The 13,408-nt window shown below is 36.8% G+C and overlaps 1 protein-coding gene across 4 annotated transcripts in view; it reads left to right on the top strand.

The window, feature by feature from the left end:
* Positions 1 to 10,739, top strand: part of MCPH1 (microcephalin 1) — a 121,975-nt gene extending 111,236 nt beyond the window's left edge. For all 4 annotated transcript variants that reach the window (XM_061354971.1, XM_061354970.1, XM_061354972.1 and 1 more), the window contains 2 exons: positions 8,231 to 8,468; positions 10,444 to 10,739. In XM_061354971.1, the coding sequence (XP_061210955.1) occupies positions 8,231 to 8,468; positions 10,444 to 10,499 (294 nt within the window). In that variant the 3' untranslated portion in view covers positions 10,500 to 10,739. The remainder of the gene's footprint in view (positions 1 to 8,230; positions 8,469 to 10,443) is intronic.
* Positions 10,740 to 13,408: the final 2,669 nt, after the last annotated feature.

The raw sequence follows: 13,408 nt of genomic DNA, 5'->3' as shown, positions 1-13,408 counted from the left end.
CGGACTCGACACGGCTTATTTAGGTCGGCTGTGCAGAGGATCTGTATATGCTCGTATCAGCTCTTTTGTCATACATGTAATAAGGCCACCATACCAGAATATGTAGGAATTATTGGCATAAAATGTACAGCTATCCCACCCTTATACTGCATTTGTTGTCTAGGATTTTGCTAAGCTACCAGGCTGGAAAATCTGATTAATCATGGCCTAAGCAGTAGAACCTTAGATTGACAAGTTTTTTTAATTGCTAAACAAACAGTCTTATCTCAACCCATGAATGAGAAAACTTTCACCCTTCTGTGTTTCCCCCACATCCCACTGAGGAGGGGAGCAAGTGACTGTGTGGTGCCTAGCTGCTTACCAGGGCTAAATCACAACAGATTGGAACTAAAATGACCTTGAGATGTATAAGGAATAATCAGAAATAAGTATGATGAGAGTTCATTAAGAACAAGTGTAAAGGAGGGAGAAATTATCACCTGCAGATTGACAATGCAGTCCAAAAGAGCTACTGAATATTTTAGAGGATCCAAACCAATATGTCACCTATGTCATACTCTGATAAAAGAAGCAGACATACTGAGATGTGTTAACAGGAATGCTATGCATAAGATACATGAATTGTTTGCGCTGTGCAGAGCAATGGTGGGGCCTGAGCTTCAACACTGTATCTAGCTTTGGGCACTGCACTTCAGGAAAGATGTGGATCCACTGGAGAAAATCCAGGGGGAATAACAAAATTGTTAGAGGCCTACAAAATATAACCCATGAGCAAAGACTGAAAGAACTGTTTGTTTAGTCTAGAGAAAACTGAGGGGAGACAAGATAACTGTCTTCAAATATTTGAAAGGTTGTTGCAAATAGGAAGAGAAGAAATTGTTCCCCATGTCCCTTGGCACTAGGACAAGAAATAATGGGCTGAAAATGCAGCAGAAGCAATTTAGGTTATATTATTAAGAAAAGCTTTCTAACTGCAAGAGAAGATAAATACTGGACTGTATATGGAGGTGAAGAATTTCTGTCTTTAAATTTTACTGAGATTCTTGTGAGCTTGTCACATTAGTATACATTACCCTTATGGTATGCCAGTGATGTGGGACTCAGTCACATATGCCACACTTGTATACTGCTTTGGTGCTGCTTTATTGATATTCAGGAGAGCAAAACACCTCCCAGTTATAATTGGTAATTATTTCCAGAATTTTGACATAAATTTGTAATTGCAATTTGCAGTCTTATAATTCCTGGTAGTGACTTAATTCTCTTGAAATAAGACAAAAACAAGGACGGACAAGTTCTCGAGTTATTTCTGAAGCAAGGCTTACATTTCTAATCCTGGAAGAGCCTTCCTTCATAGCTAAATTGATACAAAATGATTTTCTTCTTTTTTTTTTTTTCAGAAAGCATTAGTTTGTGTTGAAACCAAATGCAAATATATTTAATTCAGAATCTTTTTAAAAATAAAAAATTATAGTAAAATGACCACATATTACAATCTTAGCAGAGTGGTTTTGAGTGATGTATATTCAAAATACAGCTGCTTGATTTAGAAGTCATACTTATCCTCAAAAGGGAAAACACATTGTTTTACCCTAATTTGTTTTTTATTAATCATTAATCTATAGTTGATAGTGTTGATATTACATAGTATTTAAAAATAGTTCTACCTCTGGAAAACAAGGAAATTAAACTAAAAATAAGTGAATTTGTTATCTTTTTTCCTGCAAAAATTTGCTATGCCAGAAAAAATGGTTCAAACATCTTCCAGTATAATTTTGAATATCCTCCAAACAGTAGATTTATTTGCCAAAAAATTTCATACAGAATTCCCACTGGGACACAGTCTTTCAGAGAATAAATTGGTGAAATTAACTTTTCTTATCAGTATATGGGATTTGAGAGAAGCGAGGTTGTCTGCCAACACACAGTGGAAACAATATCAGCTAAATTGTCTGGATTCAGGCATTCTTCCCTTCGCCCTCATCTTGGCCAGGAAACACTTACATGAAGGACTGTATAGAGGAGGGGAAGAAACTGTGTTTTGAAGAATTTTCCAGATATTATAGTCTTGGCTGTATGCCATATCTTCTTTTTACTTTCCTTTTTTACTTTTCAAGACCAGACAGTGAAGGTTTCTTTTTTCTGGACCAAATTTTCCACTCTATCTTCCTCCGCTTCTGGCTCCTGGCTCATTGCACAAGCCATCTTCTACCACACAAACGTATACCAAGTTTGCCTGTATGTAATCTCTGTTTCTGTGCATGTGCTGGGGTACTGATGTAGCTTTATTATGCATTCAAGAAGTACATTGTCACTTCTGACTGAAGTGTTATACTTCTCTAATTCGACAGAAAGAGAGCTTCTATTTTAGCCAAATGATATTGATAACCTATGAGAAAGCACTGTTTCAATAAATATTCAGAAATAAGGATGCAATATTTGTAAATAATGTATATGGATTCTGCAGGTTGATTTTTTGCTCTGAGAATGAAAAACATTGCTAGCAGTAACAGATGCATTTCATGCCAAAAAGTGGAATAATGTTCTGGGTGCTGTTATATGGTAGTGTGGGTTGAACCAGTTGGGCTCCTGGATCTGTGTGATGTTCCCTTAACTTAGAAAGATTGCTCAAAGCTGAGGATCTATTTCTTTGTGAAACAGCTTGCTGGTTTATACTGGAGAGCACTAATTTATTTATCTAGTACAGCATTTCAATGTAATTTCTAAAGCTCTTAAAGGTTACTGTTTCAATTTTAGTATTCTTAATGTATTAGAAGAATCAGGAAACTGATAAAATAAGTTATAAGAAATCAAACTAAAATTGTTACCTTCTAATTTAAGTAGAAAATATGTCACACATTGTTCCTACAAAAAAAACAGAGCTGCTGTTTGGTTTGTTGCTTCTATTAAACCTGATATTTAGAAAGATGAGAAAGAGAGCATTTCTTCTTTGTCCTGCAGGAGTACTGCACTGTTAACACAAACTTCCTCGATCCCTGTAGGGTCCTGCAGATTCTGCAAATTCCTCACTGCAGGGTAACTGTACATTCAGAAGTCGGCATACTGCAATACGCTCCCCTTTATCAGAAGCAGGCTGATGGTCCACTTGTGTGGATGTGTTTGAGCCCTTGATCTTCACATGTACATGGTGTTCCACATATGTGTTTTTCTTTTAAATTTTTACTAAATGACGGACTGTCTGAAAACACATATAACCATGCAAGTGTAACACTTCCTAACAGTGTTGTAGTTTTAAGTGTGTGCTTCACATGGTCTCTGTACAGAATTACAATATCTGAAAGTATAAACATTATTTGGCCAGTATATTTGTCCATACTGAAATCATATGAATATTTATATCTTAGAGCTTAATATTTTGCCAGCAACATCACCCAACTATATTAAATTAATGGGCTATTTTATGTGTCTCTTTTTGCTAAATTTATACATTAGCAAACCATAAAGTCTGATTTTTTTTGGTTTAGCAATTCCACGGGTTTCTGTCATTTAATAGTTGCACAGTGGTGAACTAATCCATATGACTTCAACAGTCAGATCCTTTTCTTTTTAGTGAAAGTGAGCAATTTGTCATCAAATGAAACAATACTTGGTCTTTGGATAGATATAAGCCATAAAACATACATTCTCTCTTCAAACTTATGCCTGCAATTTTATCTTCTGCTGTCTGCATTTACTAAATGTGTTTACTAATTTTGCAAGTAATAGTAATGAAGATATTACAACTTTCCATAAGTTCAGTAAATACTTTATTAAAAATAGTCTGTTCATATAGATGTTGATGAGTTTTCCTATTTTATATTAAATGCTCAAATAGTAATGATAAATTTTTTTATTTTTGTAGATTTATTCATCTCTGATGAATAACAGAAATTAAGATTAAATATTTACCATAATGCATACATTGGTTGTGTAATGCATGAACAAATTTTCAGACATGTAGAACTATTACAGATGGTTACATTGTATATATTTTTGAAGCTAGGACTTCACATTTTCAATTCTAGCCTACAGATATAATTTCTATTAATTGTAATACATCGTAACTATATTGTCCATTTAGTTTTCATGAAGTGTTATTATTCTAATAGTGTTTCAGACTGGAGATTTCTTCATGTACTATTTCCTGGAATTGCACTGAAAACTGTGTGCTGTATATAGTACATTAGCAGTTTCAGTGCTGAAAAAATTCCAAGTACATCCAGAATAATTGTTTTCTACCATTTCCTATTGCATGAATTCAGGTATGCATCCAGATAGAGTACCTTTGTGGGACTTGATGGCTATCTCCTGAGCCTCGTGAAAAGATCACATCCTTTGAATTTTATGGAGATTTGTGTTTGTTCCTGCACCCCACCCAGCAGGAGCTATTTTTATAAAGATCTAGGAAAAAAATGCAAAGTTTTGGGTTTTTTTATAATATATACTTTTTTGCTTGTGGGGATTGATAATCAGTCACAGGAGGTACAATAGCTGGTGAAGAGGGTTTTGTGTTGTTCGGTTTTGGTTGTGGGGCTTTTTTTAATGAGGAAAGACTCTATTTATTTATCATACATTCTCCTTAAGGTTTACTTCTGTCAAGAACAATTTTTTTTTTCCTTTCAAAACTTAGGTTCAAACAAACATCTAAATTATGAGGAATGCATAAATATAAGAGGCATCTTCCTGCTGTTCATGCAGCTAGTGAAAGAATGAGGTTAACACTTAGGATCTTACAAGAAACAGTAAATACATGCTTTTATAACATTTTGGTTTTCTGTCCATCTGCTCATGAATATAATGAGAAAGGAAAATTGGTGCTGTCCGTTGTAATGTTGTAATGTAACATTGTACAATTACACAGTTGTAACCGTAACTACTGACTGACACATACACAATTTGTGGAAATAGTCACTTTCGGGGTCTGATACTTTTCCCAGGCTTGGTCCCTACTGAAGATTTATTTATTTATTTGTAAAAGCTTATGTGAGATGTGTATGGTTTCAAAGAACTGGCAGCACCCCTGGAGTGCTGCAAAGGCTTTGATGTTACAAAGGCAGCTGAGTCAATTCAGGGGTAAGAGCTAGATTGTGCCCCCACATCCCATCCCAAAACTCTGTGTGGTCAGCTAGCTGTCTTTTCAGCAACTGGCCAGTGGTATTTCTTTCAGGTTAGTGGGCCAGAAAGCAGAGTCAACCTTTCAGACTACTCTCTGAGCATAAATGCTGTGATTGTTCACTATTTCTAAGACCTGTGCATGGACCCAGTGTGCTTGAACAAATCCAAGCACAGCCTGTAAGAAAAGCTCTGGTGGTGGTGGTCAGATGAAGGAAATGTAAAGTTGACATTTCATGCTGAATCTTTGCTTCGACAACACCACCAGGATGTACTGTGTTCTTACCCTGCCCTCTCCTCAAGTGCACTGATAATGCACACAGCTGGAATTTTAAAGTCAGTTAAATAAAATCCTCAGCATTTCATTCTCCTGGGTTCTCTTAATATATACTAAATGTACAGAATAAAGCATGCTATTTGTGGATATCAGCTGAGGTGAGTGCTGTTGGGAGCTTGAAATTTGGATTTCCTGATTTGATGATCAGCTGTGTACAAATTTGCTTTTAATAGTAATTTGATCAAACAGTTCTTTCTATAGCAAGGCGTACATATTAAAAGACTGTATGAAATGTTTTTATTACAGTCGCAGCAAATAAATCCTTTCAGGGGAAATGTTTGAGGAAGTGGGCATACAATTAGCCCTTGTAAATAATATGCCCTAAAATATGTGAAATAGATTGGAACGATTAATATTTGATGTCTTCAATCTAACACAAGTCTTACTGCATTTTGAAGATAAAGGCTTCTCAATACTATTAATTTTCATCTTTAAAATCTTCAAGTGTAACCTCTGTATTTTTCAGTTAAATCTGATTTATTTTAGAAAAACCAGCATTAAAGTCTTTTGGTAATTTTCTTTCTTCTATTGGTTGCCCTTGATGTGTGCCAGTTCCAGAGAGTTCCGTGTCAGATCAGCTAAGATGTGCGGGTAATATGAGCTTGATCTGAAGGGGTTGTTATTTTTCATTATAGTGCATTCTTTAATTTGCTAACCTTTCATGTGCTAACCTTGCAAGCACTTTTGTAGTTTCACAGTTGTGCAGGTTTTTAATTCATTAAAATGAATGTTTGCAGTCCTAGTAGTACCCAGATTGCAACACTGCTCTGTACATCAGTGATTGCAAGGTGTTCTGTGTTCTTAGGCCGGTCCCATTTTAAGACACTGATCGTGGCCTCTAAGTTTCCCAAGACCCATCAGCAAGTGGTGCTTTTACTGAATGCCAAATCTGACACCATGTAATAAAACTGTACAGTGATTGGGTTTTCTGTTTCACATGACATCAAGATGCCTGGCAGACAGATACTCATAGAAAAGCATTCTTCTCAGATGGAAGTATAAAGTATCAGGTGCCAACTTACGTACAGGAAGGGCCATCGGATATATTCAATGAGTTGTTGGTTCCTCCAAAATGTGCAATATAACTCTGCTTTGATACTGTGATCAACAATATTATTTAGCAGCTGTTTGACTTTCATTATTATGTGTTGTGTCATTCATAAACCTAAGTTCACAGAAGAATAGAAAATAAAGCGTATTTTTTGGATTGTGCTTGAGTCTTTTTGGCCTGCTTCATCCATGGCAGTTGCTGTCTTTATAACTTGCTGAATCCAGGAGAGCAGCCCAGGAATTAACAATCCAAGTTGAATTATTTATTGATGGAGATCTCAAAATGCAGATTGGGAATGACGTGTCCAAGAATAGCAGAGGACAGTGGCACAGAGCCACTGAGCTATGACGTCTCACGTTAGCATGGGCTTCACGCTTCTTAAGTGCTTCATCTAGCTAATCGATCAGAGGTGCTAAGGCAATTCACTCTGACTTTTATGTAGTGCTCTGTGAATACGCCATTAAACTGGCTTCATAAACCCTTGTAAATCAGGTGAAGACTCTTACTTTGGCTGCACGTCTGCCAAGCACATACGTTATTGCATTTAATTCTGAAGTTTAATTCTTATTTATTAAGAATTAAAATTGCGGTTTAATTCTTAATAATTTCACAGCAGGTTTGTGCAGGACTGGAGGAAGGAATCCACTCAAGTAATTTCTTTCACTGTTCCAGTTACACCTCCTCACTGACTACAGTTTCACATTCAGACTTCTCATATAAACCAGATATACGCAGCAACCTCTCCTCTGTGTAATGTGCTCATGTTGATCATCTGTATGAAAAATCCCAAGCATGCAATAATATGAAGCATTTATTTTTGTTCTCATCTTACCATTAACACTAGTCTCATTATAAATTTTCCAGACTTTGACAAGAGATACAGGCACGTTATATGCAATAACTTGGCAGCTCAAAGGCAATCTCGCTCCTCTAAGAAATACAAGCTTGCCTTTTTTTAATTTTAGTATGCATGCCATGGTGTGTATACATGTTGTATGCACTGCCTTTATGCACATTACAGCTAAAGGAGATGACTTTAATTGCTGAGCCACTGTCCTTCCCAGTATATACAGAGAAGAAAATTTGTTTCACATGTTTTATTATAATGAGCAAGCGTTACAGACTGCACAGCATTCATGGAGGACTTCTTTATTTGGTTTTGTGCAGACAAAAAAGTTTACATGAAACAGTTCGCTCTGAGTTCTGGTACATTTGTGTCATTTCATGCATCTGGGAGAAAAGGCAGTTGGTATCTGTGCAGCACAGGAGGGGAAAAGGGGTCGTAAAGTAGTTTAAACTCTGAATTGGATAAGTTTGTAAAGCTCTCTTATACAAACTGATGAGAACTATATATCACAAAGGCTGTCAGGGTGTGTATTTGTGCTGCAAGACTGTAATGATTTATAATATCCTTTAAAATTTGTGTCTGATGGCTAGTTTTACAAATATAAGAATTTAAGATTATGGTGATAAATAATACCATCAAGTGTTTTATTATAGGTAAACTGTCTGACCTGTAACAAAATAGTCTAAACTCTGTTTTGAGAATTGTATTGATCAAGTACAGCAAATTCATTGTATAGTTTACCCAACAGTTTCTGATAAACCTGAAAAAGTCATACACTCATACTATAATTCTGGGGTTTTTTTTCTGAAGACAAGGAGTAGTTCTACTTTGACTGGAAATGCAACCCATTGGTTAATTAACTTCCTTGTTTCCTCAAATCCAGGTCTGCAGACTTCAGCGTCACCTATCCACAGGAAAATACCAGCAGAATCTCTTTTCAAACCAGCCTGTCATGTTTGTATCTCCTACCAGTCAGCCACCCTGCGAAAAGCTAATTGAACTTATACAGCTGTCAGGAGGGAAAGTATGTAACGCCCTACGTCAGGCAAAAATCTGTATAGGAAAAAAACCAGGGAAGAAGTACCAGGAAATAAAATGTTTATCAGAAAAATGGGTATTAGGTAAGACACTGAATTTCAATTCTCATAATATATTCTGCAATATGTATTAAAAAATTTACTGCAAATAGTTCACTAAACTGAGGCTATGGAGGAAAGAAAATGGAACAGACTGATGCAGTTAGGTTTTTAGGAAGGTTGTCTCCATGGTGAGGACTTTCTCTTACTACTAAGACTGTTTTATGATGGTCCTGGTACTCACTGTTGTAATTTTACCATGAACTAACTTCATCCAGAGATTTTCAAACTTTTTGCATGATTGTTTTATATAGAGCAAACTAAATCATGGGGAGTACCCCTCAGGACAATTGCTTTTTAAATGGCACGCATTTCAATTTTAGATGCGGTAAGAAAGATTTTTAACTGGTATCAACTGGCATAGCACTCCTGAAATACGTGAATTGGCACCCTTAGATCATCTGTCCTGAATTATCTGCAGTACACCTGAAAGACAATTTTCTGCAGTCTCTATTTCACTTGCAAAAAGTTTCTTTTTAAGATCTGCTGTTAAGTTTCTAAACTTGTTAGTCCATCACTTTACTGCTACAGACACCACAGTTCTAAGTTATCTATTTGCAGGAAATCAGATATAAAATTGCAGTATCCTCACCCTCACATAAAAGCTTTTGATAATCTATGTAGGATTCACAGCCTTCAGTCCAACGCTTTTTCAGACAAGGAAAGGGTATTTTCCAAAAAGGGACCTTTTACATGTTAAAAAAAAAATATATATATATATATTAAATATTCATCACACACTATGTTAAACTCCCTAAATAGTGCCTCACTCAGACTCCAGCAATAACTGTATGGCATGAATTGACGCTATATGAGACTAGCCAAGCAAGTCGTAATCTCTTGACTTGTTAATGCAATCATATCATAATGACTTAAAACCTGAAAGACAATACCACTAAATAAGAAAGGTGAACCATAAGGGGAAAATACTCATCTAAATGCAAATGTTGATACTATGAGAAAGTATAAGATAAAATTGTGAAAATTTGAGAGAGGCATAAGAAGTCATTGTTTATTGTGCCTTTCTCTGGCTTCAGAGATGACTTGAAGAGCAAGTGTGGCCAAAAAGCAAGTGAAACCAGAGATCTGTGCAAGACTAATAATATGATGTAGTAAATTAAATACAAAAGTTTCACATAGTAGTACTCCAGTCATAAATTCCAAATGGACAAAGGTAATGATCTAAAGTGGCTCGCAGTCCACATGACACATACACTGTTTTACTGGTCTCATGGAGCTTTGCCTCACCCAGGTCCAGTATCTCATGAGCTATGTGCAGCTGGACCATCACGCTCAGCCCATCAGTGGGCTGAAGGAATTGCATATCTGGCTGCTAATGAAAAATACCTCTGAATTCTTTGTGCCCTTTACAAATTTCTCAGTTCTTTTTTGCAGTCTGATGGTGCCTTTTCTAATTATTATGTCCTGTTCATGAGGCACAGTTATGCAAGCTCCAGCTAATGGATTTTAAATGATGAATCATCAAAACTCAGAAAAAAGGGATTTCTACATGATACTTTAAAGGAAGGATACAGGCCTCTGAAGTTCAGTCCCTTTCTCAGCAACTGTTTACATGATAGTATGTCACTTGTAAATTGCCATCTTGATAAAATAAATCAAATCAGATCTGAAGTGCTTTCTAATCTTTGACACTTCACCATTGCAAGCCGGTTGGTTTGTGGCTATCTGCTTTCTACTCTTAATACCAGCTGCCAATTAATTCAGCCAAAGTTGACCACAATAAAAAGCGTATACGTAGATAATGCAGCACCTTTTTTAAACTAAAGTAAATGGTAAGTGCTTTCAGTATTATCATTTGACTGTTTGCATTTATTTTCTGTCTCGGTTTTCAGCTCCACAAACTGTTTTATACCAAAAATTGCTCTAAAGTACATCGTGCTTTATAATCTCTTTCTCTTGTATTTTATCATAAAAAATCCCACTTTTTTATTTCTTTTAGATTCAATCACTCAGCATACAATATGTCCCATGGAAAACTACATTTTTCAGCTGTGAGCTAACTCAAGAGTTTCCATATGGTTGCAGGAAAACAAGCCTAGTTTGGATTCAACAACAAAAAAATCAGCTGTGAATAAAACTTCTAAGAAAATGCAAATTACATATTTATAAATACAAGCAAATGTTTTCTATATTTTTAATACTTGTGTAAGTGCGTCTACGTGTTCATCTTGTTAAATCTGTAGGTTTTTACAATAAAGTAGTTCACTAATAAAAATTATCTTGACCTCACTTTTATTTATTTATTGGAAGACCCTTGGACCTAAAAGTTGAATGAATCATTATTCACTGGGAGAACATGGAAAGATGTTTTCTAATCTCTCAGCAAAGTTGATCATGTTACAGTGCAATTAAAAGATGTGTGTTCAGTGTGGGTGAGAGTACCCGAACTAGATCTGGTGTAGGCAGCAGGAGCTGTGTAGATGCATGGATCCTGTAGGCTCCTCTAGTACAAATGCCTCAGTAAATTTCCAGACGACACTAAGTTGGGTGAGAGAGTTGATCAGCTGAAGGATAGGAAACCTCAGCAGAGGGAGCTGGACAGGCTGGATCTATGGGCTGTGGCCAAGGGTATGAGGTTCAACAAGGGGAAGTTCCAGGTCCTGCATTTGGGCCACCACAACCCCATGCAGTGTTACAGGCTTGGGAAAGAGTGGCTGGAAAGCTGCTTGTCAGAAAGGGACCTGGTGGTGCTGATCGATGGCTGCTGAACATGAGCCAGCTTCTGCCCAGGCAGCCAAGAAGGCCAGCGGCATCCTGGCCCGTATCAGCAATAGCGTGGACAGCAGGGCCAGGGCAGTGATCGTCCCCTGTACTCGGCACTGGTGAGGACACACCTCAAGTACTGTGTTCAGTTCTGGGATCCTCTCTACAATAAAGACATTGAGGTGCTGGAGCAGGTCCAGAGAAGGGCAACAAAACCAGTGAAGGGTTTGGAGAACAAGTCTGATGAGGAATGGATGAGGCAATGGGAGTCATTTAGTCTGGAGAAGAGGAAGCTCAGGAGGGACCTTATCACTCTCTACAACTACCCGAAAGGAGACTGTAGTGAGGTGGGGGTTGGTGTCTTCTCCCAAGTAACAAGTGATAGGACAAGAGGTAACAGCCTCAAGCTGTGCCAAGGGAGGTTGAGATTAGATATTAGGAAAAATCTCTTCACTGGGAAGGTGCTCAGGCATTGGAACAGGTTTCCCAGGGAAGTGGTGGAATCACCATCCCTGGAAGTGTTAAAAGATGAGGCCCTCAGTGACATGCTTTAGTGGTGGTCTTGGCAGTCCTAGGGTAATGGTTGGACTTGATGACCTTAAAGGTCTTTTCCAACCTAGTTGATTCTATGATTCTGTTATTTCAAGTTCATACTACTGGAAAACCAAGATACAGTGGTGTATAAATGTTGCCATTCTATTGCATTCTTCTAACTTTCTGGGCTTTTTAAGGGATTTGGATGTACAAGTTCTGCTTTTTTTCCAAAACAAGTTCAGCAGTATCTGGGTGGAAGGCTGGTCTGGGTACAAATTGCATTTGTACAGTTGCTCTGTAAAATGTTAAACATACTTCTTAATGAAAAATCTCCAATCTCAAAATGGATATTAAACTGACTTTATTTTCAGAAATACTGAGCACTTGTAGCTCAAAAGGTTAAGATCCTGTTTTCAAGTATCTTAGTGATATAAAGATGGGTTTAGTATATAAACTAGAAAAAGTAATTTATTGAGGTCTTTTCCTTGCTTACTTTTCTGATACGCACATTTTCAACAGAATCTTAGCTAAGGAAAGTATGTCTGATGTAAAAACTGGAAATCTACAAATCTACAAATTGTACTGTTTATAATCAAAACTCTTTCCCTATTTACTGCAAAGCACTGGTATCAGGGTATCGCTCTTCACAACTGGCCTTATAAGACCCTTTATTAAGAAACTGGTTGCCAAGTACTATAGACTAAAATATAAATACTGAAATAGGTTGTGACGTGAACATATGGTTTCCAGTAAATAACAGAATAATTTGTTTGAATTACATTGCTTAACTTTGAATATTACGACCTCCTAGTTTGTAGTCGTTTCCTAAGTGTACTACCCATAAAAATCTGTCACTATTAATTTATGTAATATAACATTCCAATTCAGCTTTCTCATAAATCTTCTTAAGATAAATCTCAGCTATTTGGTGTCCATGCCCATGGCAAGTGGGTTGGAACTAGATGATCTTTAAGGTCCCTTCCAACCCAAACTATTCTATGATTCTATGATTTTATTTAAGTTGTAAATTCTTGGATCAATTGTTGTTTTCTGTTAGTCACATGTGTAACAGATTTGACAATTAAAAGTCTGATATACTTTTTTCTAAATCAGAATATTTCAGATAAAAAAACCTGTCAATTTAGACAACTTCATCTTAACTTAGATGGTTTGATAGAAATCCCCATCTATTGGCCGTTCTTGCAAAATCTGCAGTACACAGGTAAATATAGCCAGCAGGAAATTAAATACCTCATTTTGGTCTCATATAATGGGCAATAGGAGTGCTGTCCATCTGTACTGACTGTTGCTTCATAGTAGTACATAGCAAACACAGGAGAGGTTATAATTAAATCCAAGGACAAGCATGTTGCATAGGCAATAAAAAAGAAACACTATTTCATGTTTATATCTTGGAGTCCTTCACACAGCTTCTGATCTACGTAGCTGTGTGTGGGTCCTGAACCACCTCAGCACTGGAAGGAATGTGCATTTCTACCTGAGACCTCACCAGGAAAAGTCACCAACTCTGATCATCCCCTCAATAAATCTACATTGAAAACTTGTCAAATAACTGATGCACTGGAAGAAATCCACCAACTGAAAAAACACTTGTAATCGATACTGAGGTCTTAAGGACAGTAACAGAAGATACGGCAGAACACTCA

Source organism: Neopsephotus bourkii, unplaced genomic scaffold, assembly GCF_033783945.1.
Source record: "Neopsephotus bourkii isolate Nb327-2 ecotype Australia unplaced genomic scaffold, CSIRO-AGI_Nbou_v1 NB_756, whole genome shotgun sequence".
NCBI lineage: Eukaryota > Metazoa > Chordata > Aves > Psittaciformes > Psittacidae > Neopsephotus > Neopsephotus bourkii.
This window is presented reverse-complemented; position numbering and strand designations above follow the sequence as displayed.